This window comes from Chamaea fasciata, unplaced genomic scaffold (assembly GCF_029207755.1).
Source record: "Chamaea fasciata isolate MVZ Bird 193981 ecotype frontalis unplaced genomic scaffold, bChaFas1.0.hap1 SCAF_6, whole genome shotgun sequence".
NCBI lineage: Eukaryota > Metazoa > Chordata > Aves > Passeriformes > Sylviidae > Chamaea > Chamaea fasciata.
In genome coordinates this window covers 27,108,376-27,128,836 of record NW_027094091.1, presented here as the reverse complement: position 1 = coordinate 27,128,836, position 20,461 = coordinate 27,108,376, and the positions used below count along the sequence as shown (strand labels likewise).

Below are 20,461 nucleotides of genomic sequence, written 5' to 3'. Positions count from 1 at the left end.
AGCTCTGGATGGATGAACCTATTTCACTTTATAATCAGAGACAGATGTTTTGTTTAGTGAATCCAGTACTACAAACTAATTTGGAAGAAATTCAATGTAAAGTAACTCAGTAATAATTTTTCAAGGAAGCTGATTTGTTGGCTTACTGTGGGATGAAAATTTAATTTGTAAAGTTCCATGACAGAAGTGAGTAGTTGAAGGAAACATAATCCATAAATATTTATTTCCTTGTTTATTCCATAATAAAATAGAGATGGCCAGTATGTGGAACGTAGGATGGAAATTTGTCACAATAACATATGCCTATATGAAGTAAATTTGAACATGAAATGACCTATTAAGATTATACATTAGGGCATCTATGCCTGAAAACAAGATTCCTGTTTTAAATTTTTAGTACTTTAACCACCTGTAGAAAAATTCATGGATAAAGCATGTGTATTTTATTGCTGAGGTTAATTGCACTGAAGTTCATTCAAATATTTATGTTGCATCCTTACAATGTCAATTAACTTGGGCTGTTAGTGGCACTTCAAATATAAGCACACCACTATACTTTTTGACATGAAATTAAGCCTGTGATTTTCAAATATATGTGCTTTGTTTTTACCCTTTTAACAACAGAAAAATAAATCATTTTGGTGCTTTGATTAGATTTTTATTTTTAATACTGATATTTTTAAAAACCTTTGGCTATTGGAATGCTCTTTGAACTGTATGTATTTCTAGCCAGAATTTGTGCTGTGAGATAAGGTGGGATATAAATGGTCTAATGAATTGCTTTACGTGTTGTACAGGCCCACTCATGGTGATTGTGGAATATTGCAAGTTTGGAAATCTGTCAGCTTACCTACGGAGCAAGAGGAGTGAATTTGTCCCATACAAGGTAAGGAGTCAAGGTTAACAGTGAAATGTTTGGTCTGGTGGGTTTTTTCCACGCACAATGTTTCTTTTTCTAGTGCAGACTGAAGCAGCAATCCCTGGGGACACTGAATGTCTTAGTACTTCTCATGGGAATGAGAGATGGCAAAGACATCAGAGGTCATTTAGTCTTTCCCCTGGCCCCTGCAATGTAACTGTTTTGTTATTGTTAGCTTAAAATGTGCAAAGGAACTGGGCTTCCACTATTTCCTTTGGCAGACTATTCTACACTTGGCTGTATCTTTCAGGAAGTTTTTTCTGATAATCAGCCTGAATTTTTTCCTTTCTTAGTTAAGCTCCAGACCACCTTAAATAACTGCACTCCTTTCTTAGTGTATATATCTGCCAGATAACCATAGGTATCTGTCACATGATTATCTGTCCTACTGTCCCCTTGGCTCATTGCTGAACGAGGCTATACATTTCTTCTGCTGTTAATAGTTTTGTATGATTGATGTAGCTCATGAATTTACATTCAGCTTTTCACCTCCTGATTCCTTTGCAAAAAGGAGCTTGATCACAGCACCCCTTCTGCACCCTCATTTGAAAGAAGTGGGAAGATGGAGACTGGCATTTTCAAATTCATTTCTGGGTACCTCCGAGAGGAGTCTTATTTCTGGAGAGCCTCCATCTGGAGGATCCATGCCCTCTGAGGGTCAGATTGCTGTATGAAGAACTCGGCTGTGTGTAGCCAGCACTCAGGGTCATCCTGAGGACCCCACCCTTTTCTGTCCACAGCCAAGAGGAGGCCCCTGAGCTGTACTCACCCATGTTGGTAGACTTGAGTTTTCCTGCAGCTGCTGTGTTTCGACCAGTTTCTTCCCACTGCTTGTTAGTTCTCCAGGGGGTTATTTGTCTTTATCCTTGGAGACATTGTTTACTATTTTATATTGGCAAAGGCAACTCGCTGCATCTTCTTGTGAGGTAAAAAGATAAACAAATATCTGAGAGGCCTTGAAGGAAGAGACAGGGTTTCATGAGGATGCTGACCCTTGCTTACACAAGCAGTGGGAGTGGGATTTGGCAGTGTCAGAAAGCAACCCTGCTGGGGAAAAAAATCACCAAACCAAAGCAGGCGAAAATGGAAATGTTTTGGATGACACCTGTGGGGCTGGATTACTCCCTAGAGGCATGCCGTGGCTCAGGGGAAGAAGGAATTAAGTCAGATTTTGATGGCTGTTAGAGTTTTGGCCAAGGTAGAGGTTTAGCACACGGGCCTTTGCAGCAGCAGGAGGTAAACCATAGCGGTACAGAGGCTGGAGTGTATGAGAGGGTTTGGCAGCATCCATCCTCGTGTGTTTCACCAGTGAGGGGCACCGGGAGCTGAGGACACCGGCTCCTCAGTGTGCATTTAGTCCCTGGCATGTGGAGATGTTGCTAGGGTTTGGCTGGGAGATTGTGAAAGCAGGAGAAAGTTGTGCTGTGGAGTGGCAGAGGGTTCTCCAGCTGGTGAACCTGCATAGCCATGGCTTGGACTTTTCTGGTACTGTCGGTACTGGCACCAGGCCGGTGCCCCAACCAGAGCTGGCTTGGAGCAGAGCTGCTGATTGAGCATGCCTTCACTGGATTGCTCTCCCTGCCTCCCCTGGTCACCTTGGCACAGACCATAGGGAGCATCACTGCCTCTACAGCAGAAGCTTTTGCCTTCTGATTTTTCACACCCTTCCCTCATATTTCTAGACCAAATGTGCCAGATTTCGGCAGGGGAAGGAGAACTACGTTGGTGATGTCTCTTCTGACCTGAAGCAACGGTTGGACAGCATCACGAGCAGCCAGAGCTCAGCAAGCTCTGGCTTTGTGGAGGAGCGGTCCCTGAGTGATGTGGAAGAGGAGGATGGTAGGATACATGTTCTTCTGGTGTTGGAGAATGTGTCATTGGTGGGGCTGATGAGGGACATTGGGGACTGACTGATTTCTGAAACTCCCTCAAAACTGTGCATGGAGTATTCTCTGGATGACCAAAGTTCCTGAGCTGTGGATTAGATAGATCAGCATCTAGATCAGCATGCTAAACCCCTCAGCACAATCCCAGATAATGTCCTATTTGAAAAGGGTCTGTTTTTAGAGTGAAGCCTTTTGGAGATATGTCTGTTTAATGCTCCAATATTTCAAAGAAAATTGCAGAGTACAAACTCTGAAGGTAGTGCAGAGAGGGATGAACCAGCATGCTAACTGAATTTCTGTAGTGTTTACCCAGAAGTTAAATACTGTGAAATGCTATTTGATTCACTGCTTATTAGCAGAGAGCTTGCATTGCCTTCCCTCTGCCCAGGTGGTCTGTCAGGAACAGGAAGCCTGAATTATCCACTCATTCAAAGCCTCCCCAGGATGCACATATCCTCGGCAGTGATTTCACTGATGCATTTGCCATGTTCTCCTTTGGCAGATGCAGCACAAAATGCTCAGTGCTGCCATTTCAGAGACTGCTAATTTCTCCTAGGACTGCTATTTCTCCTAGATCAGACTAGTTGGGAGGAAAGCCATAGAGATACTGCCTGTACCTCTACTGCTACTAAAAATCATTTAATGCAAAGAAAACATCAGTATGTGAACAGTGGGAATGATCTTGCAGTTTCAATGCAATCTAATAGGTAATGTCATGCATGCGCTTCATGGATTTCCACACCATCTTAGTCCCTTTCCAGTACTCCCTGGTGTAAACATTGACGCTCTGAGCTGGGATGTTAAAAGAAGTATGTAGACCTGAAGCAGCCCTTATGGTGAAGGTTTTAGTCACCAGTGTTGTAGTTCTTGGTAGCTGTCTGCCTAAAATCAAAAGCTGAACAAAGTCATAGAGTTGTTTATTTCAGCAGAATCTAAATGCCTATGTATCTTTGGGTATTTGAGTACATTATCCCCCCCAGGTCACTAGATGATGTGGTTAGGGTTCTTCCACATTAAATTAGCAGGGCTTTTTGCCAAATCAAAGTCTTTCTCCCTACCACATATTCTTTCTTTATAAAGACTAGGTGGGGCCTCCCTCTCCTTGGTTTCTAAATTCATCTGCTGAAACCACAGAAAGCTTTACTGTCCTAGGAACTTGTGAAATGAATTTTAGTTGTTTTTCTTTTGGGATTGTCTCACAAATCTTTCCTCTAGAAATAAGCAAGGAGGCCTAGGGTATAACCCATCGTCTCAAAGTTTATTTTGCACAAGACTAGTTTGATGTAAAATGGGTTGTTAATGATAATTATATAGCTAAAAAGAGTGCTTGGTTTGCTCTTCCAGTCCAGAGTGGCATAAGGTTCAGATGGATTTTTACCTAACAAGCAGTTATTGGTGAAATCAGTGACAAAGGACATGTTTGACTGTCATCTGATTCTTTGCAGCTGGTCCTGAAGACCTTTCCAAGAACCCTTTGACCATGGAGGACCTCATCTGTTATAGCTTCCAGGTGGCGAGAGGAATGGAGTTCTTGGCTTCACGCAAAGTAAGGAACTTCTCAGGAAGAGTGGCATGTTATTTATTTGACTTCAGGAAGTAGTGCTGTAGGTCTATAGAAGGAAACAGCATGTTCATCTTTGGACTGGCAGTCATCCGCAACATTTTCTTTTTGCTCTAAGACATACCCAAATCGTTAATACTACAGAGTGAAACAGCCCATGCATTTATTGACACAAATGTTAATGATCTTTCTGAGGTTTATGGGCCACCAGTTCATAGAGGAATGGTTAAGTGGTTGGAGGAGGGGAACTTACTTATAAGGACAATTAAAGGAATTAGGGGCAAATCCCTGGGAACAGGATCTAAATGAGAGTAAAAGGATTTTGCTCTGAGGACATTGCTTGTACATTGCGCACTGGGATTGGAAGGGCAGTGTGAGGAGAGACAATACTTAGCCATGAAACTTCATGGATTACTCCTTGGAGAATCTCTTGCCAAGGGCACCCTGGCAGTCAACAGCACCTCACCTGCATTTTGGCCTTCTAGAAGTACTTTTCTGTGTTTTGAGCGTAAATATGTAGAGCAGGTATTTCAAAGGATGACAATTCCAGCAAGAGGGAGGAATTGTCTGCAGCTGTATAGAAACAAAAACTACTTCGAAATGGGAAAAGAAAATATAAGCAGGAAATACAACTGCTTTAGAGTGCAGGCTAGGTGTTCAAGAGCAGACTTCAGTGTCTTTTTCTAAAAAACATGCTTTTGTCTGCCTTTCATATACATCCCAATTGATGTAAAAAAATGTAAAAATACCTACTTAAAGAATCTGCAGTTTCAATTCATAGTAGAAATAAATCTGTATGCACTTTCAGAGCCTGTTTTTTTTTACTTTAGGCTATTGAGGCTTGAATTTTGAAGTGTTGGGTTGTTAACTAAGCTGTTGCTCTGCATAGGTAGAGATGTGGACTCCTTTTTCTGTAGTAAATATTAGTTTGTGTTGGAATCGAGTCAGAATTGTAGTGTGATGTTTTTCAGAGGAATAGTGGAGTACAGAGATTGAAGTGAACCTAAGTAAATCTAAAGGTAATCAGATCTGAACCTGTTTTGTGTCAGCTTCTTAGGATAATTAATCAGCTAACTTCAAAGGCTCTCTCTGCACAGTGGATAAACAGATGTATGTTTGGACTTGGGAACACAAGTCTCCCTGAGCCAAATCAGTTGTGACCATCAAAAAAGCACTTAAAATCAGCAACTGTTGATGCTGAGGTTTCTTTTTCTTAAAAGGTTTTAAGAATTATCTGGCCTTTGAGGGTAGAAGAGCACATATGTGAAAGAGATCAGCCCTGTGGACAGAGCTGTGACGACAGGCAGCATATGAAGTTGTTTACTTCTCTTTGCAGTGCATCCACAGGGACCTGGCTGCTCGTAATATCCTCTTGTCAGACAATAATGTGGTCAAAATCTGTGATTTTGGCTTGGCTCGAGACATCTACAAAGACCCAGATTACGTCAGGAAAGGAGATGTAAGTTTCAGATTATCTGTTTGATAGAGAATTAATATGAAATCACAATTTTTTTTCTTTTTTCTCTTAAAGATATTTTTGGAACCTCAGTGTTTTGCTAAACTGTGATACCATTTTGTTTATGAAAATGCTTTTAGGCCAGACTACCCCTAAAATGGATGGCACCGGAAACCATTTTTGATAGAGTATATACCATTCAGAGTGATGTATGGTCCTTTGGAGTTCTGCTGTGGGAAATATTTTCATTAGGTGAGTCACTTTCATTTCACTGAGCCATCTCTAAACAAAAGAGTCTGCAGAAAACAGTTGAAGTATTCTTGTATCCTCTGTACCATATTCTTTTTACTTCTTGAAAAATTCCTGTATATTTTCTCCATCAAAATAAAGTACTCAAATTTTCTTTAAAATGCAAATGTAGGAACATAGACTTGAAATGCTTCTTCACACAATTTCAGTATGTGATGATGAGCCTCATTTACTCAGTCAGTTGCTGTTTCCATCATACATACAAATTGTTTACACATCCAAATATATCAAATTGTCTTATTAACACAAACCATAGCAAGTTATTTGCTTGAAAATTAATCCCAAAATTTAAGAGTCTAATGCATTAAACTTACTGTTGCTTTCATTTTAGGCGCGTCACCGTATCCTGGAGTGAAAATTGATGAGGAATTTTGCAGAAGACTGAAAGAAGGAACGAGAATGCGAGCACCAGACTATACAACACCAGAAATGTGAGAAACTGTTCTTCCATCCACACACATTTACCCTACACTACTAGCAGGTGCAGGAGCAAGCAATAGGTGCTGATTTCTTTACACTGGTATTTTAATTGTTTTTGTCATTCCAGGTACCAAACAATGTTGGATTGCTGGCATGGAGACCCTAAGCAGAGACCAACTTTTTCAGAGCTGGTGGAGCACCTGGGGAATTTACTGCAAGCCAACGTCCGTCAGGTACGTGAACTGTATTCTCTGGCTGCTAAAGCCACTGTCTGAATCTGTCCTGTCCTGCCAGTCATCACAGCATTCCATAGTTGGGTGATGTCTGCTGGAGCTGTCAGGGAGCCTGGGCTTCTTCTACAGCTCCCATTACTAACCAGCAGTTGGGTCTCTGACTAGCAGAGAGTGATGTGTGGTGTAAAGATCCTAGAGGTCATGTTGTGGTAACCAAAAGCCACTCTGCCCTTCCAGCAAAGCTTCCCATGACACTACTGCTGTCTTTCCTGGGGAGTTGTTAGCACGGGACTCAGTTCCCTGCTCTGCTGCGGATTTCTCTGCACACTGTAGATGCATTCCAGCAGGTAGCTCCTGTTGATCTTACTGTGCCAAAGATGGTTATCTTAGTGTGTGTGTGAGGGTGTGGGCTGCCGTGCTTTTAACAGCTGTCCTGGAAAACAAGGATACAAGACCTTAATTGCCTGTGAGCAGCTCCATGCAAATGAGTGTATTAAGGCATGATCTGTGTGCAGGCACTGCAGTAAGAGAGCCCACTGTGACCAGGTGGGGACATGGGCCTCCCTTCCGTGCTCTCCGTCTTGTAGCTTCCTCTTCAGTTACTACAGAAGTGGACAAGGCCAGGGCCATAGATTTGAGCCCCCTGATTGAAGGAGGATGGATTTGGCTGTGTGCTCCCTATTAGACAGGCTTTCCCTTTCTAACCTCTCAGTGATGATGGGAATTACACTGCCCTTCTAAACTATCAGGTTCATTTTCTTTGTGGCATTGGGATTCAAATATTACTAAAATCTACTTTTATTTTTTCAAAGACATCAACAGAAGTCCAGTTTATACATTATGTTACAGTATATCAGATAAAAACCTATTTTTAAAAAAATTTAAAACTACTTGGAAGTGGTTCTTATTAATCTTCCTTCTTTTAATGTAGCTGCTCCTGCAAAGGTGGTATCCAGTTCATAGTTTAATAAAATATCCACACTGTTGGACTGATGCATTCTCCATGTACGTGCATGTATATGTTTATGTCTGTGTGTCTCTGTAGCCTGTTTAATTTTTGTGGTTTTTTTCACTGCATTCTACAGGATGGTAAAGACTACGTTGTCCTTCCTTTGTCAGTATCATTGAATATGGAAGAGGATTCAGGTCTCTCTCTCCCAACTTCACCTGCTTCCTGTAGGGAGGAAGAGGAAGTCTGTGATCCTAAATTCCATTATGACAACACAGCAGGAATTAGGTATATTATATGGTGGACATCCTACTGGGGCCTATGGGAAGGTTTTGTTCATGCTGGGGGAAGGGAAAATGAAAGGAAGAGACTTCAGCTGCCTGGTCCATATTTAACCTTCTCCGTAGGGATAAGAAGGAATTTGTAAAGCTTTTGTAGGCAAAAGCTAGTTTCTTACTTTCCCACTTAGTGATTTTTAGATTTATTTTTAATGTTGCTGTCCTTTCAAGACTTGGTATTCCCATTCAAAAACAAGCAAACAAAATAGCAAAACCCATGAAAATAACTGTTATTTGTTGAACCAGAACATATAGAAGGTTTTAGTGGTCCAGTTCAGTTGTGTTTGCAGTGTTCTTGTGTTGCAGCTGCCAAGAATATTAATGATGAAAGATCTATCATTAATAACCTCTCTGGCATTTCTCCTCCTAAAGTGAAACATTGGAAAGTAGCTCATGAATTGATAGCCAAGAGGAACATGACATAAATAGTTTTGTCACTGTTTTTTGTCCACTGCTTGCTTCTGGTGGACTCCTAGGGCATTCACAAAGGTAGATGCTGTTTGGTATCATGGCAAGAGTGACTTTCCAGGAAGGAGTTTGTACCAATGCACTTCAGGGGCTTATGTTGGACCCTTTGAGGACCTCTGGCATGGGATGTAAGGGAGAAAGGCATTTTCTCATCCAGTGCAGCCACTGAGATGCTGGGAGCCCTGGATTGTTCAATGCAGTCTCAGAAGAAGGAGGGTAAAAAGAGATGGATGTGACCATCAGGGTGGAGACGGACTCTGTTGGCAGATTTCATGTGGTTTCCATGAAGGAAAGAGTCCTCTGCCTCACTGCTTGTATCATATCCACCACAGACAGAGCTCCCAATGATTTGGGGAACAGCAGGACAACATTTTTATGTGGTCCTAGAAAAGACTACATAGGCAGAATGCATTTTACACTCCAGTTGAGCTTATGATCCTGCAGTTCAGCTTTCAACCCCATGTTTTAGTAGTGGGGCAGTTCAAATGATAAATGTTTAAAAGACAAAAAAGCATGATTTAACACTTATTTTTCCACTTTTAATACTTCCTATATGGCTTTTCTTTGTCCCCATTTCCTGTTATGACAGAAGCACTCAGCTGACATTTTAAGGAGACTTTGAATCTCTTTTCTCTTGCCTTATATTGTGGCAGGATTGTGAAAACACTTGTGGCAACCATGCTAGGAGAGGCAAAGTGAGGAGGTAAAGTCATGCTTAGGGGCTTTATTCTTTTATTCTGGTAGCTGAAAATGATCCAAGGCGTGGATCTTGCTATAGAGGTAGTGGAAAAGATTGATCTGTTCAAAGCTGTCTTTTTCAATCTTCACAAATGTACTATGAAAAAAGTAGAATCTCTAAATCAAAGCTGGAGGAGGATAGAAAGCACAGGAAAAACATGGAGAATATTAAAGAATGTTTAGATTGCTGATATAAACTAAAATCAGCGGGACCTCCTAACATCTGCCATATTTGGCTAAGGAAATAGATATGCAATTCCTGAACCTTGAAAGATTGTCATTAAAAACAGACAGGTGAGGTACAGAAGAGTTAGCGTAAAGTGTAAAGATAATACCTACTCTTAGATAGAACAGAAAAAGTGTAATCCTGCAATCAGTTTAATTTGAATTCCAGGACCAGTCCTGGAATAAACATTCAGATAAATAATGGTAAATGCCTAAATGGTAACTACAAACAGCCAGCATGGATTTGTCAATAACAGATCAAGTCAAAATGATCTAAGTTTCATTTTTAGGCTGAATAGTTGACCTGGATGATAGCAGAGAAGATGTATTTTGATGCATCTACAACAACCCCTGTAGGCTTGCTCTTGTCTGGGCTCAGCAGAGGCAGGTCTCCTATACTTGTGAGGTCATTCAGATCAAGAGGCTGAGCTTCTTAGCCCTCACCACCCTAGAAAACTGTAGTCCTGGCCATGCAGTTCTATGCCTATGTGTACATTTAATGCAGCCACACAGGGGGCTTCCAAACTTAGAAGGCAAGCTGTGGAATGAACTTCTAGTTGTACAAGATCAGGTTGTCCAGGAGGGTGCATGGACTAGATTGTCCATTTGACGGTTTTGGTCCTGGAAGTGTGGGATGGGAAATAAATTAGATACCACTGCAGAGGAGCAGAAGACATGGCCAGTGCAGAGAGCTTGAAAGAACTGGTTTTGTTAAGTTTACAAAGAGAAGATGGAGAGGGAACATAGTAAGAGTTTTCAGAATATGAAAATTTGCTCCAAAGAGAATGTTAAATAATTGTTCTGTGTCCCCACCATTAGGAAAAATTTTATTTGAGCAAATACGTAGGTTTACTATTTGAAAAACATTCTGAAGTGTGATTGAGCACCTGAGCAGGCTACTCAAGGAACTTGTAAAATCCCCACCAATTTAAATAAATGTCTGTTGGAGATAAGCAGGATTCAGCATAGCTAGACTCAAAGCTGGTAAAAGGCGTGAATGATGCTCTCAATAGTCTCCAGCTTTGCACTTCAAGTGGATGCAAGTTACTCTTCTAACTCCATGGTTTTTCCTTCATTAGCTGTTAAGAACATAAATTTGGTGTTTAACTGGGACACCATCCATTTCATTCCATATTCACTTAGGCAGAAAGCTGAGGGTGCTGTTTTGTTTGCTGTATTAGTATCTTCATGAAAGTCAATTTTATTTTTTTGTCCAATATTTTTTGTGGATGTCATCCTGAACCAGAGGGCTTCTTTTGGAGAAGAGCCTTCAAGAGAGATTTAGCACTCCCTGACCTGATCCTCACAGCTTAAGGGCAGCAGTGTGCTGACTCTGCTGTTGTTGTCCTAGGTCCAGCCAGGGGTCTCAGAAGTGCAGTTCAAAGGAAGCGACACATGTCCGTGCTCCAGGCTTCTCTGTTTATTATAGTTCTAAGCAAGGCTTGCAGGAAGTGAAGCCCTCCAGTGTAACTGAGGAAAGAAGCTGTTTTCTCAAAGCCATTTCTTAGAATTTGCTCAGAGATCAATATTGTCAGGAGCAAAAGGTCAGAAATATGCCACTTTCTAGGCTGTTCATCCCTTTCAATAAATAGATATTTTGGAGTTTGCATAATATGTTTTGACAAAAGGATTAACTTCTCTGAAGAGAGATAAAAGGATTCTGATATCATTGTGCTGTTTGCAGCCAAGTTGTGGATAGTGGAAACAAAATTGTTTTGTTTTCTTTGCAGTCAGTACCGACAAGGTAGCAAGAGAAAAAGCCGCCCCGCGAGTGTGAAAACATTTGAAGATGTCCCATTGGTAACCACTGTAAAAGTTGTTCAGGAGGTGAGTTTGTCTATTTATGCATACTTTCCTTCTGTTGATACTTTTTTGTGTGTGTTTTTAATCATTTTCCATTTAATGCATTTCCAACACCTTTGCAGGAAAACCAGACAGATAGTGGGATGGTTCTTGCATCTGAAGAGCTGAAGGCATTGGAAGAAAGTGAAAAACAAGTGAAAATACCCTTTAGGTAAGGCTTAGGCTACACATAGGATTGAATATCACCTTTTACTGCAGTATGTCAGAAGAGTGATTGGTTTGTGAAATTGTTTGGAAGACAAAATCTTTTCTTAAAGTATTTTCAAAAGCAGAAAGCAAAATTGTGCCCCGTGTGCCTGGTCATCTGCATTTGTTATTAGGAAAAGGGAGGTAATGCAGCTTTTGGAACCCTCAGTCAGCACCCAGAAAGGACTTGTATTTATCAGCTGCAATAGCATCAACCACCTCCCAAAGGTACTGAGCTGGTGCACAAAATTGAGCACATGGGGACCTGTCTGAACCAGTGAACAGCTTTGGGGTTTTTCCTTGCCTTTTTTATTTTTTTTAATGACTGACACTCAAGTTTTCAGGATGTCCCTGGGTGTATTTTCAGAGCATTGTACAGGGGTTTCATTGTGCAGTTCACAGGAAGCACAGTGGCATTCATGGAGCTGAAACCTCACGTATGCTCTCTGAGAGCTTCTCAGGAATTTTTTTTTGCAGGACAACTTCAGTGCAGATGAAGGTATACTGCAGTTATAATTGCACCACAGCTGAAGTTAAGCCTCTAAAAGCTTTCTCTCTGTTTCATCTGCGGGCGCAATCTGACTCCTTGTATCGTCATAAAATTAAACATCTTTTTCGTGCATTAGTGAAGTTGGGGCAAGTAGAGAAAAGCTCTCTCCTTGTAATCAAATGCATGTTTAAAAAGGCTTGTAGCCAGGTTTGAGCACAGCCTTTTGCTTTGGTTGTTGCTGTGATGGAAAGCAGCTGCTATCCAGAACGTCCACCTGCCCTCCAGAAGACAGTCTCCACAGCTCTCAGCCCTGTTTCTGATTGTTTTTTGCAGCACCCTGGTGCCCAGCAAGAGTAACGAATCTGTCATGTCCGAAGCCTCCAACCAGACAAGTGGGTACCAGTCAGGATACCACTCGGATGACATGGACACCACTGTCTACTCCAGTGAGGAAACTGAACTCTTGTGTGCCCAGGAGGCTTCGCCCCCGCTCTGCCGCGCTCATGGGCTCCCCTACGAGAGCCCCGCGCCGCTCTAGGGGAAAGCTGGCAGCTCCAGCTCCCCCTGGGATGTGCCTTCATTGCCTGGGCTGGTGGTATTCAGGTTTGATGTATTGAAAGATGGCATCCGTGGGACTAAGGAAAGACATTTATTTTTCCTGAAGATGATGCAGAAGCATCTGGCAGCAGAAGTGCGCCGTACCAGGCTGGAGTTCTTTCCTCAAGAGACGCTAGTGGCTGAGGGTGCACAGCCCTGGCTGTGGTGTGCGGGCTGTGCCAGCCCCATGGCAGAGGCTGAGCCTGGTGATGTCGAGCATCTGCCTGATGCAGGCAGCATCATGGCATTCGACTTACTGTTTCTACTTGTACGAAAAAATGGCACATCCCTGCTTTTGTGGTTTTTTTCTACTTGTTTGTTTTTCCCCTTGTGGCTGGACTCCAGGAAGGAAACAGCACAGCACTGGCTTCTTGTTTCTCAGAGTTATTCCTTGCTTGTACCTTCACAAACAAAAAAAGGAACCTCCAGCTCAAGGCTCTGGCACTCTGACGGCCTGAGACTAAACATAGGCTGGGCTAAATATAGGTGGGGGTGATGGTCTCTGTCCTTGGCAGAGGAAAAAAGCTGCTGTACAAGTCTTCGTGAGTTGCTTTTTCTCAGTGAAGTTGGTTAGTAGGGAGAAGGCAGACATTGACCCAAGTGATGGGACTCGAATAGCAGGGCCATGCCTGAGGATTGCTCTGCTCCACTTTTCTGCCCAGCACCCTCCCTCAGGCCAGATGCCTACCTGCCTCCGAGCTGCCTGAAGCTGCTGCAGAAAATACTCCCCTCCCCTCAGATCACCACTTGGGCAGCCTCTGCAACAGGTAGAAAAGGCAATGTCATTTACCCTAGGACCACAGGAAGCACTGTGGTTCTGGTGGGGCATCCTAAGGGCACCCTACATTCTCATCTCATTCCCCCTCCCTCAGATTTAGGCCTGACTCTTTCATTTTGAAAACTCAAAGTCTGTTTGCAGTGGCAGAGATCTCAGTTTATGTAGCCTTGGGAATCCGTGTCTGGTTTCATGGCAGCTCTGATCTCCGAGTGATGAAATTGTGCCTAATTGTTGGACAACTTCTTACCTGTGCTCTTGTAGTCTCAGAACTCTATTGATAGACACAATGAGGACTACAAGATTTTAAAATGTAAAGCTATTTCTACGGAGTTCTTTTTGTATTTTTATAAGTATTTTTTTGTTTGTACTTACTATAATGTCAAATGCTGGGAGCCATAAATATAAGGCATATACAGTATTTATAGCCTCTTTATGTAGAAATAAATGTAATATATTAAAATATAAATATATATTATATAACAGGTATTGTACTATTCACATTTTGTATCAGTGTTCTGTAGCATTGCACTGGTCACAGAATTTTTTAATAGCTAAAACTTTTCACTTCTTTAGAAGGGACTGGAAATTTAGAGCTGGGGGCTACAAGTAGGTTTGTTTTCTTTTGTTATATTCTTTCTGTTGGCAGGGAAGATTCTAAAGTACTACTTTTTTCAGGTCTACAAACGTGTAGTAGGCATTTGTAGTAAGAAACTTCAGTGATTTTTAGCAGTTGGCAATAAATACCTTTAGAGAAATGGCCAGAGGAAAAGACTGCTTGTACAAACTGAATCTGCTCTGAAAGAGTTTATGTTCATTTGCGGGTGGTTGATCTAATTGTATTGTGGCTTTTGCCTGGGGAGTGGCATTTTCCTTTAAAGCCTTGTTAATCTTTTCCCACTTTTGTTTCTCCTAGCTCACTTCTCACAGACTTAATGTTGTCCTTGCTCTTGTGCAATGAAGTCTTCCTTTATTTTAAATCTGTACTTAAAGTTCCTACTTTTTCCCTTTGTTCAATTTTTGACTTTCTCTTCTGCACTGCATAGGCCTTCATTCTCAGGGCAAGGCTGTCCACTGCTAGGGTCACAACAGCTTATGTTAAAAAACAGAGCAAGGGACGTTAAGCCACAAATGGCAGACTTTGATTCAGCTTCTCTTTATTGCATTTTGAAATGAGACAGGTTACTGCATAGTGAGAACATTTGTCTAGGAAGTGTGAGCTCTCACTGCTAAATTCTTCTCAAGCGGAACATGGTACTCATGCCTTCTGCACATTACTTACATTACCCATATGCAAGGCTATGGGATGTCAAGCTGGAAATGTTTCTCCATTGGTCATCTTAAATCTAAAGCATTTTATAGCCAGGAAATCAGGAGCAGGGAGGTCAGACAGAAAAAAAGGGAGAGGCTTCCTAGATCATGCACAAGGGCTTCTAGGATGTACTTGTATTTTCACATATGTATTTGAACATTTGTCTTGCTTCCCAGGCAAGAGTCCAGCCAGCAGAGTATGCTCAACAGACAATGCTACATCCTTTAACATCCCTTCTCTGCAATGTTTTTCAATATCTTTAATGAAAGCACTCTTCTATGTATTTTTACACAATGGACATAAAATATTAACAGTGGCAGGACCTTGATAGGCCGTGTGTTGGAGAGTCCTGACACTGAGGTGAAGATGGAGATGTGACATTGATATCCATCTGCCCTAGACCTGCATTCCTCAAGCTTTGGGATGTTCAATTTAGACATCTCATTTTGAAGGGTTTTTTTTCCTCTCCAGCTTGGTGTAACACACTGTATGTGCCACATACACACAGATGCTTCCCTGTGTCTTCACGGTACCTCTACAACAGCCTCCCACCACAATGCAAACTAATGAAGTTTCAAGACATAGCCATGTCAGTTACTAAGTTCACACTTAAAATCCTTGTCAGCCAATTAAACTCTCTTCTGGGTCCAAACAGTTTTAAATATACCTGGGAAATGTGGCAACTAGCACACACCCGCTTTAGGAAAGGAAATTAGTTTCTAAAAAAAAAAATCAACCCAAACTACATATTCACTGTCAGAAGCAAGAATAAGTTCTATCAATGTGTTCATATATTTGGCATGCTGTAACACAATTCTTTTTTTAAACCATGGCCATTACATCCTTTAAAACACCTGGACTTTTTGTTGTATTCTGTATACAGTACATTCAGCTAAATGCTAGTCATGCCACATCTGTCTTTGAGATGCTTTAAATTCCAAAAAGGGTATTTTCAATGAAACAACAGACAAATAATGCACAGATTTGCAAATGCCTTGCAAACCAGTCCCAGCTTTATCTCCATCCTGCAGCCATGCTGCAAAGTGTCAACATTTGGATCAGCATCCTTATCCATGAAATTCATCCTGGATCTGAGCCCAGTGAGCTACAATAAATAGAAGGGACACATAGGAAATTATGTATCCAAACATATCACTGTGAGCACCTGGGTTGGAGTGAGGAGACCAAGTGATGGGATTGACTTGTTCAGAGGAACTGCCACAGTGAACTGTATTTGCTGGTGGGTTAGGACGTGCCATCTGCACAGCCATGGCAGAAACAGGCAGTTTCAGGGTTTGGAGGTGGCTCATGTCAGCTCTTATCATTGTAAACACAGCTCACCTGAAGTATGCAGGGGTGTTCAAGCATGGTAGGTAGGTCCTTCTCCCTGCAAAAGATACTGTAAAATGTATCTCATCATTTGCATGGAAATGTCTTGGCAAATCCAGTCCTTGCCTAAGCTTTTCTTATTAATGCATCTCCAATTGCAAGCAAGTGCATTTCACATGAGAATAAAAGTGTCAGCATGATACTCCATGTTTTCTGATGTGGGTTGTCCTGAAAGACCATGCCTGGAGTCTTTTGGGACAGACTGCTAATTAATTTTAAAAGCAGTATGTGACTAAAATCGCTACAATCACAGAGCTGCTGACATTAGGGACAAAAATTTCCTCTTCATGGCATCTCTTTTTCTGGTTCCAAGGCTGGAAAACATAACTAGGCAGTGTGGACAGCCTCCAGATAGCTGGAATTTGCTATTTTTATGCAAAACATTCCCAAACCATGAATCATCTGAGGTTTCCCCTCATTACTGATACTTGAGTACACACCGTGTTACCTTGCAGTATGGGACCTCTCAAAGCAACAGCAAGGGCAAGGAAAACAAAGTTAACGTTTGTTCTTTCTAATTGACAAATTTATTAGGGACAGAAGTTAACCAACAAAGACCTTTCCTTTGGACTTCAGCCCTGCATTTTTATTCTGCCTGGCTGAGTGTTGCATTCTGTGTTGTAATATATGTCCTCAGCTCCTCAACCCCTGACATTCAGGCTGATTAAGTCCCAGAAGGTCATTGAGAAACATAGCAGGAGCTTGTAACATATGGTGCTGATAAACATCTCGGCATCAGAGATAAGGAGCTGCTCAGTGTAATCTTAGGAAGCTCAGGTTTTGTTGCCATAAAACTGTACAATGTAAAGCCTAATCCCTACACAGGTTTAATTAGCTGTTAAACATATCAGATTCATGATGAAGGGTGTTCTGGTTACCTAGACATTGTTCACTGGCTGCCACTGGTTGGTACAAATGTGAAGTATCTCTGCCCTGCAGCTTGTTAGGATGACTTGTTATGGTGAATGATTACTGCTCTGTAAGTTTTGGGATAGAGTGGGGGGGAAATTAATTCAATTTCCAGACCCATCTGTAATGTCAGACACAGCCTCTGGTGCCAGGTAAAACTCCAGTGCTATGGGTTTTCCTAAGTCCTGATCAAAAAAAAAAAAAAGACTTTCTCAAAAGGTGGAACATATGAAATTAAATTAAATTATCTTTTCCAAGGAGAGCTCAATCTGTTCACCATCCTGCAAAGCTGTTTCCCTGGGCTCCACACTCTTTCAGTATAGTCATGCTAAGTGGTGTGACTAGCAATGGTTTCACAAAGAGTTTTCAGTTTTATTTCTCTTGGTTTGTTTTCACACTACAGTCAGAAGCATGATTGTCACTCACTGTAATGAGACATAAGGTAGTTTTCATCCTGCCCAGCTAAGCAGCAGTACCAGTGAGGCTTTTGGCAGCCTGGACTTCTGCTTGGCCCAGCACCACCCATTATAGTGATGGCCCCGTGATAGTGGGGTACTCAGGAAAGTCTGTGCTGCTGGCACCAAGCTCACTAGCAGGAAGCCAGCCACAGGGTAACCTCTGTATGTGCTGAGGTCACACCTTCAGCTGCAGCATCTCCCCATTTGGGAATAACCAGAGGAATGCAAGTCTTGTCTTGTTGCTGGAGTTTCTTGCACTTGTCGGTGTATTCCACTCCTCCATTGTGTCAGGTACTGCAGCAGCAAAGGTTATCAGCCGTGTTTCACCTCTATCAGATCCATTTGAGGCTGAAGATGGCAGATTGTTTTCCCCCACTTATTCCCAGGGTACCAGACCCTGGTTAACCCTGCAGCTGATGGGTGCCAGCAGGCAGCAGTGGCCTTGGTTTTGGGACTGACACTCTGCCTAGGCTTGGCAGTGCTGCATTGCATGGACCAGGGGAGAGGACCCAAAGCCTGAAAGTAAGTTTTAATAATTTTGTACATCCTTTTCAAATATGCATGGGTCCTGGAGAGTTGTGCTTTAGCACTGAGGAAGAACAAAGGGGTTTTGCTTGTTACAGACCTTCAGGTTGCACTGTCTTATTGGAAGACCAGCACTGCTTGCTGCTAGTTGTGTAGAGGCCACTTTATAGTGCATATTTCATGCAGAAGTAGGGCCCCTTTGTTCCTGGTAAGGATAATTCCTGAAGTTTTCTAGGGTTTCACTTGTAGAATCGATCCATTTATTTCTCTGTTCGCCATGTTCAGGCTCTGGTTTAAGAGCTGATCAGTTGGGCAAGGCATCTGAACCAGCAATGGACCCTTATGTTCAATATCCTTTGATGGATTTTCCACTTTTTGAACTTGTGTGTAACCCTTAACATTTGCAACACCCCGCAGCAGGAGCTGTTTGCATGCAGATTTTCACTTGATGGCCCAAGCTATTTTCCAGTACAGTGATCAAGTTTTCTCTACTCACTTTCATTGTGTTATTCAGGATTTTATGGACAGTTATCCCCCCAGTCTTTCCCTTTCAAGTCAGAGTATTCCTGTACATTCTGTTTGCCTCTCCCCAAACCTGTAAATAGGGCCCCTTGGTGAGAAGGTGACATCTGTCTGGCCTGATTCCCAAGCAGGTCTCCATGAGATACCCGGCTTCCGTCGGGAGGAAGGAGGGTGTGGGACACTTGCAGAGGGCCGTGTTTTGTCAAGGGTTGGCGTGACGGATGTCCCGCGGCATTGGCCAGCATCAGTCAATGTCAAGATTCGACTTTGCCGGCATCTTCTCAGCGCTGCTATTTTTGGCTGGTGAAAGGTTTCCAGGGGCTGGGCTGGGCTTGTCTCCTGTGTGCAGCGTCACCCTGCTCCCAGGCTGTTCGTGCTGGCTCCTGGCTGGCTGCAGGGAGGGATAAGAGGCAGAAGGCAGGGGCTGGGTGACTGAAATGCAGCACAAACAGGAGCACCATTACCACCACGAACCGGCCGAACAGAGGGAAAGCCAGGCCTATCTTATCAGTTACTTTCTGAGTTAAGACTCGGGGCATAAAAGCTCTCTTTAAACTCTGGGTAATACCCATAAACGGAGCTCTTAGGAGATAACTTCACCAGCAGAACTTTTTTGGTGCACTTATGTGCAATTTTGTATTACAATCACAAAGACATCTTTGTATTGTCTGATAAACTTCTTAAACTGGCAACAACTATTTAGCATTTCAGTATAGTTAAGTACTAAAACAGCAGGGAGTGTGCAGCTAAAGCAATACAATTATTAGTGTATGTTTGGTAATGCTATCAGAACAATGGCTTTAGTAATTTCAAGCCTGCTCCCAGGCTAATGTTGCTAATTTTTCAGGGGGATTATTGAGTTTTATTAGCAATTTGCTTCTCAGTATAATTATATAGCTATTAGAGAAATCAATATTTTATCATGTAGAGTCCCTTAATAGCTATAGTTGTTTGAGTCTGTTATGGGGCCAGCTTTGAAATCAAATAAGGAGGAATCTTTATAATTCTGCTGAAACTGGGCTTTGCATGATGAGATAAATGTTTTAGACATTGAAGAAAAGTTGGTAAAATCTGTCCACAGTCTTAAATCTTTGCATTCAATTAACAGTTTTACAAGTAGACTGTTAGAAAATCATTGCTGTATATTTAAAATTTTCTCCCCCCTTCTGACTCCTAGGCATCATTAAAATTCCTGACCACTACATAGCTTTAAAGCAAATCAATATATTCATATAAATATGTATGTTCAAATCACCATGCCATAAACATGTTTGTCAGTTACTCCAAAAATTCACTAGCCTAAGGTGAAGAATTCTTTGCCACAGAAGTGTCTATGACAGATTTCTTCTCTGAATTGATGAAGTGCTTTTTATTTTTCATTATATGATGCTTTTTCTTTTTTAAGAACATATTCCTGGGTTTGGGCATATTACAATTCATCAGAGCTTGAATATAGTGGTAAAAAACGTAAGGTACATCTCAGGCAGCTCTTATTTCACAAGCTGTACTTACAGTATATATACTTTCAGTATAGCTCAGCCCAGCATTTCTCTGACACTTACTCTGACATTCAGTATTAGAGTTGGGCAGTTTCTTGGCTTAGGACTCTTGGGCTTAACCCTTACCCATCTTCTGTGGGGTTTTATGCGCCAGCAAAGGACAGAGCTGACTGAAAACAAATGGGGGTGGAGTTATTTGGTTGATTGATTGGTTTGCTCAGGTTATTTTGAACTCATCTCCCAGGACATGGTTTACTGAGCATCACAGCTATACAAAAGGACATGGCAGCTACAGGGAGGGAAAGCTGTGGATGCTAGCAGGAGTGGAGAGTCCAGGTAACACTGCTTGTGAAACTAAAACCACTGCAACCTTTTTCAGATATAGCACAATGTGTTTATGTGGCTGTGAGCTGCAAATGGGGGAGAGTCACCCA

The 20,461-nt window shown here is 42.0% G+C and overlaps 1 protein-coding gene across 2 annotated transcripts in view; it reads left to right on the top strand.

Annotated features, from left to right (window-relative positions):
- Window positions 1-13,900, top strand: part of KDR (kinase insert domain receptor) — a 30,283-nt gene extending 16,383 nt beyond the window's left edge. For both annotated transcript variants that reach the window (XM_066185751.1, XM_066185752.1), the window contains 11 exons: window positions 798-886; window positions 2,602-2,758; window positions 4,251-4,351; window positions 5,703-5,825; window positions 5,963-6,074; window positions 6,463-6,562; window positions 6,679-6,784; window positions 7,870-8,021; window positions 11,233-11,329; window positions 11,428-11,516; window positions 12,375-13,900. In XM_066185751.1, coding sequence (XP_066041848.1) covers window positions 798-886; window positions 2,602-2,758; window positions 4,251-4,351; window positions 5,703-5,825; window positions 5,963-6,074; window positions 6,463-6,562; window positions 6,679-6,784; window positions 7,870-8,021; window positions 11,233-11,329; window positions 11,428-11,516; window positions 12,375-12,579 — 1,331 coding nt within the window. In that variant the 3' untranslated portion in view covers window positions 12,580-13,900. The remainder of the gene's footprint in view (window positions 1-797; window positions 887-2,601; window positions 2,759-4,250; window positions 4,352-5,702; window positions 5,826-5,962; window positions 6,075-6,462; window positions 6,563-6,678; window positions 6,785-7,869; window positions 8,022-11,232; window positions 11,330-11,427; window positions 11,517-12,374) is intronic.
- Window positions 13,901-20,461: the final 6,561 nt, after the last annotated feature.